This window comes from Neoarius graeffei, chromosome 26 (assembly GCF_027579695.1).
Source record: "Neoarius graeffei isolate fNeoGra1 chromosome 26, fNeoGra1.pri, whole genome shotgun sequence".
In the NCBI taxonomy this organism is placed as follows: domain Eukaryota; kingdom Metazoa; phylum Chordata; class Actinopteri; order Siluriformes; family Ariidae; genus Neoarius; species Neoarius graeffei.
The window spans coordinates 19,759,391-19,765,390 of NC_083594.1; the positions used below are offsets into that span (position 1 = coordinate 19,759,391).

The following is a 6,000-nucleotide window of genomic DNA, read 5'->3' on the forward strand; positions in this document are numbered from 1 at the left end:
CTTAGCCAATGTGAGAGAGGCCTTCAGTTGCTTAGAAGTTACCCTGGGGTCCTTTGTGACCTCGCCGACTATTACACACCTTGCTCTTGGAGTGATCTTTGTTGGTTGACCACTCCTGGGGAGGGTAACAGTGGTCTTTAATCTCCTCCATTTGTACACAGTCTGTCTGACTGTGGATTGGTGGAGTCCAAACTCTTTAGAGATGGTTTTGTAACCTTTTCCAGCCTGATGAGCATCAACAACGCTTTTTCTGAGGTCCTCAGAAATCTCCTTTGTTCATGCCATGATACACTTCCACAAACATGTGTTGTGAAGATCAGACTTTGATAGATCCCTGTTCTTTAAATAAAACAGGGTGCCCACTCACACCTGATTGTCATCCCATTGATTGAAAACACTGGACTCTAATTTCACCTTCAAATTAACTGCTAATCTTAGAGGTTCACATACTTTTGCCACTCACAGATATGTAATATTGGATCATTTTCCTCAATAAATAAATGACCAAGTATAATATTTTTGTCTCATTTGTTTAACTGGGTTCTCTTTATCTACTTTTAGGACTTGTGTGAAAATCTGATGATGTTTTGGGTCATATTTATGCAGAAATATAGAAAATTCTAAAGGGTTCACAAACTTTCAAGCACCACTGTGTATATATATATATATATATATATATATACTCATCTCATCTCATCTCATTATCTCGAGCCGCTTTATCCTGTTCTACAGGGTCGCAGGCAAGCTGGAGCCTATCCCAGCTGACTACGGGCGAAAGGCGGGGTACACCCTGGACAAGTCGCCAGGTCATCACAGGGCTGACACAGACAACCATTCACACTCACATTCACACCTACGGTCAATTTAGAGTCACCAGTTAACCTAACCTGCATGTCTTTGGACTGTGGGGGAAACCGGAGCACCCGGAGGAAACCCACGCGGACACGGGGAGAACATGCAAACTCCACACAGAAAGGCCCTCGCCGGCCACGGGGATCGAACCCGGACCTTCTTGCTGTGAGGCGACAGCGCTAACCACTACACCACCGTGCCGCCCATATATATATATATATATATATATATATATATATATATATATATATACGCACATCACAATATTAAAAACAATAAGTTTACAAGCGGTAAAGTTAAAGTAAGTAAAGTAAAAGAGTAAACCTATACTAATTAAACATAATCTCTGAGTAAATAATTAAGTTAATAGGTACTTGGGCAATACAGCAAGTAGTTTTTTAAGACCTATTTAAAGCCAACAAATGATGTGGCAGCTCTGATTGAGGAATCAAGACTATTCCATACACTAACGCATTTATATTGTACGCTGGATTGGGCTAAAGATGTTCTTGGCAGGTAGAGTAATTGTGAACCAGTGAGTTCGGGCTTATCAAATGTCAGAGGGAGACTGTTTGTATGGAACCTAAATGCAAAGAGACAAAGCTGTAGTTTGTTGATGTCCATGATATTTAAAACTTTTAGCTGCTGGAATAAGGGCATCGCGTGAGTACGAAAACTAGAAGCAGTAGCTATCCGCACAAACTTCTTTTGCGAGGAAACTATAGGAGATAAAGTGGTTCGACAGGCGATATCCCACACGATATTACAATAAATAAGGTAGGGGTAAATAAGGCTGTTATAAATAGTCACAATAGTCTTTTGAGTAACGAGACATTAATTTTTCCCAATATCCCAATAGTTTTAGCAATCTTCTTACTTAACATGGAAATATGGGGCTTCCAGCTCAGTCTATCGTCAATAATTACTCCTAGAAATTTTGCTGGGTTTCCTGCATAAGAGGGGCGTTATCAAGGACGATTTTGGCCTTCGTGCTGTCCTAAGTTTTATTTTTACTGGTGAAAATTAGGAAGTTTGTCTTTTTAACATTCATGGATAATTTGTTTGCTTGGAACCATGTAACAACCTTTTCTAGTTCTTGATTGGCCAATTGTATCAGAGAATCGAAGTCCTTGTGAGAGAGGAATATATTTGCGTCATCGGCAAATTTAAAAAAAAAAAGAATCGAGGAGCAAGATCGTTTATGTAAATCAAGAACAACAAAGGGCCTAGAATTGATCCTTGTGGTACTCCAATTGGATTTCTTTACAGGAAGACTTAATTTCATTCAATGTTCCATATTGTTTTCTGTTACTTAGATAACTCCGAAACCAATTTAAAGCAATATCACGTATGCCGTCGGCTGATAGTTTTCCGAGGAGTATAGAGTGGCCTACTGTGTCGAATGCTTTAGAAAGATCTAAAAATATTCCTGTTGTAAATTCTGTGTTGTCAATCGCTGTAGATATTTTGTCAATGAGTTGTATAAGGGCCAGGGAGGTAGAAAATTCTTTGCGAAATCCATACCGATGTTTGTTTGTAGAAAATATTCTTGTAGAATATATTATTCTCTGCTTCTCTAAGCTTTAGGCCATGGCTTCCCACACGGCCTAAAAAGCTTGTGTAAAACTTGATTATGGAAAGAAGAAAAAAAAAGTTACAGTATGATATAAAATGTTGGCACCTTTTGTACAGGAGCGAAAGAGACTAAGATGTGGGTGTAAAGGCTTGTGCTGCATGCCAAAGGACTTCCTGTGAAGGAGAAATATCGTACATAGATAGTTTTAAAATATTATATAGCAATCAGAAATTATTTTTGACAACGTTACCCTCAATCCTATGTATAGCCATTAATTTTGACCTAGTCTAGAGCCTAGGGAGTGCATATTTATGTACATGTTCACATATTTAGCACAAGATATACTATATTCATACGGGAGATCTTTAAGTGCTAGTCCTTGTGCCACTTAGTTCTTCACCATAGTCCTTTCAGGCCATATTTACCACATGGATTATAACCTTAGTCTGAAAATCCGGGGGGGTTAAGTCTCATCTCATTATCTGTAGCCGCTTTATCCTGTTCTACAGGGTCACAGGCAAGCTGGATCCTATCCCAGCTGACTACGGGCGAAAGGCGGGGTACACCCTGGACAAGTCTCCAGGTCATCACAGGGCTGACACATAGACACAGACAACCATTCACACTCACATTCACACCTACGGTCAATTTAGAGTCACCGGTTAACCTAACCTGCATGTCTTTGGACTGTGGGGGAAACCGGAGCACCCGGAGGAAACCCACGCGGACACGGGGAGAACATGCAAACTCCACACAGAAAGGCCCTCGCCGGCCACGGGGCTCGAACCCGGACCTTCTTGCTGTGAGGCGACAGCACTAACTACTACACCACCATGCCGCCTGGGGTTAAGTCTCTACAGAAAAAAAAAGTCTTTCTTTTCACCTCAGATTATGTCAGTGTAGCTTGTATTTTCATTTGGTTGAATAAAAATAATATTAAATAAATATGCTGAAGGGTTCGACTGTCCAGGTTGCAAAAGGACAAACAAAGAGAAGGAGTTCTCTGATCCGCATCAGCATTACTTAACTGCTCTTTTGTGAGTAATATTTATACAGAACAGCAAAGCAGACAGACTGCAGAATTAACACGATGATATAAACAATGCGAGAGTGACCGCTCTTTGTCCTGTGCAGTGTGCACTTGCCCTTGCTGGACCGCAGCATGCCTGACTTCTCCAGCTTCAGAACTGTGGATGACTGGCTGGACGCGATCAAGATGGGCCAGTACAAGGACAATTTCGCCAGTGCTGACTTCACCAGCTTCGATCTGGTCTCGCAGATGACAATGGAGTAAGTGCTATTGAAGGAGAGATTGAGAGTGAGGGGAGGGGGACGTAAATTATAAAAGACCTCTTGGTTTTTCCATTGTTACCCTATTTGGAGTTTGGGTGGGTGTTTTTTTTTTAAGGATGAATAATACTTTTGTTGTTTTCTCTGCCATGGTTCATGACGACATGTAAATATATTCTAGGAGTCTGGAATTCATCTGACTAATCATGGTTGTCATGAGATGAATATACTGCCTCGAAATAAAGCCTGCTGTCAGATATGTTTAGTAAATATTTGCTTTGAAAACTTCATTGTTCCCAACGTTTCTACTTCAGGTCCCGATGAGAAATATGAGCCACAGTGATGCTCTGTCAGATTCCGTTCTCCTTAAATGACTGGCTTTGTTACCTGCACAAACCAGACACGCAGCCCAACAAAAACATAGACATGCCGTTGTTTTCAACTTATCTCGCTGCAGCCGATGGGGATCAGGCTTGGAAGGAGTCCATTTAATTTGGAGCTGACATGCTGTGTTTATTTTGGCATGGGGACGATGGTTGATGTAGAAGCATGAGATGTTTTGCTGATATCTTTGCTGATGTGTGTGTGTTTGCGTGTGCTCGACAGAGACATCCTCAGGGTGGGCGTGACTCTAGCAGGTCACCAAAAGAAGATCCTCAACAGCGTGCAGATGATGAGGGCACAGATGAACCAGATCCAGTCGGTGGAGGTTTGACCTCCAGGCCTGATCCTGCACACGGAGGCAGGAGGGACAAGTGGACAGATGGAGGTGGATGTGTACTGAGCCTCATGTGTTTTCCCTCTAGGCCACCATTTTTTTTTCCCCAAGGGAATCTCCTCCGGTCCTCTCTTCCTGACCCTGCCGTCTAAGTTCTCCCCCTTCCCCTACAAACCAGCCTTTAGGGCTCACACTGCAAAAGTGTCGTCCCACAGATATCGACATCGCTCCTACTCCTGTCCCATCCATCAGTTGTGACGACTGCCAAAACATCGCAAGGAGGAATTTTCACCAACCAAGAGCACGCTCATCTTCTTGCTCTTACTTCCTTATGAATATTTTTTTTTTGGTCATCTATGTTGTTTTTAATGATGTTTCTAAAGATTTTGTAAAGGGAAAAAACACTACATGAACAGAAAGGATCTATATGATATATATATATATAGATACGTTTAAAACTGTAGATGGATTTCACTGAAAGGCTACCCTTTAAAAGGGCAAAATACAGAAAAAAGAAAGGTACATCACCATGCAGTGTGCTCTCTCATTCTGTTGTATTGTGGAAATCATTCAACAGGAATATCGACTACCTGCTCAGAAGCTACAGATGGAAGATCTACAATGGAACCATGATCCCTGTGCCATTATTGAAAAGGCAGAGAAATGGAGATGAACACCATAAAATGGAAACTTCCTCTTAACTGCCGTTATTGCCACAAAGGGAAAAAAAGACACTTCTGTTATTTAGCTGTTTGAAGTACCTGAAGCAATTACAAAAAAAAAAAAAAAACACCACCACCACACGTCTTCTCTCCTAAATAGTAATCTCGTTGACCGTGTTGACTTTGTAATGAAGATTTCCTTTGCTTCCAGTCACCATGGGAAAAAAGACCATTATTCTTTTTACAGACATTACAACCTGCCAAATAGGACATCGTTCTGTCCTACCTCATAGCCCGTAGATCCTTCTGTACATATCAGATGCACTTGACATTGGGACGACATCATTGTAGTCACGAAGCGCGTGACTTTTCATTCAGGCAATGATGGGGTTAATATGATCGTTCATTTTGTGATTTATTTTTTTTTCTCCCCTGTTTTTGAAATCAAATGTTTGTTTGTTGTGGATTTTAATAATTTAGGACATGAAACATCATATATTGATTCCCTTCAAATATGTAGAGATAAAGGAAATTGCTTAGGGTGGTTTTTCATTATTATTATTATTATTATTATTATTAATTTACATTTTACACAAAAGGACCTTGATTGAACATAGGTTTTAATTTTTTTTTTTTTTACACAATTTCATCTTCTAAGAATTCGGCATAGCATCAATCAAATTCAGAGGTCCTTTTCAGAATGCCGTGGCGTTTTCCATTGGGACGGTACTGCGTACACAAGCATCGTGGTCTAATGATTCCACTGGCCCTGTTGTTATTATCGTAAAATGGTACTGTTAGCACACTTAATAAGTGGCTAAATCACTTAAGAAGAGGACGATGAGTGCTATGTTATAATTGTGGTTTGTTTGACCGGATAGAAAGCTAACAGACACTCATAC

General features: G+C 40.6%; 1 protein-coding gene across 1 annotated transcript in view; it reads left to right on the plus strand.

Moving 5' to 3' along the window:
- ephb2b (eph receptor B2b) overlaps window positions 1-5,630 on the plus strand; it is a 399,332-nt gene extending 393,702 nt beyond the window's left edge. The window contains exons 15-16 of the mRNA XM_060910500.1: window positions 3,563-3,718; window positions 4,325-5,630. Of these exons, the coding sequence (XP_060766483.1) occupies window positions 3,563-3,718; window positions 4,325-4,433 (265 nt within the window). The 3' untranslated portion in view covers window positions 4,434-5,630. The remainder of the gene's footprint in view (window positions 1-3,562; window positions 3,719-4,324) is intronic.
- Window positions 5,631-6,000: the final 370 nt, after the last annotated feature.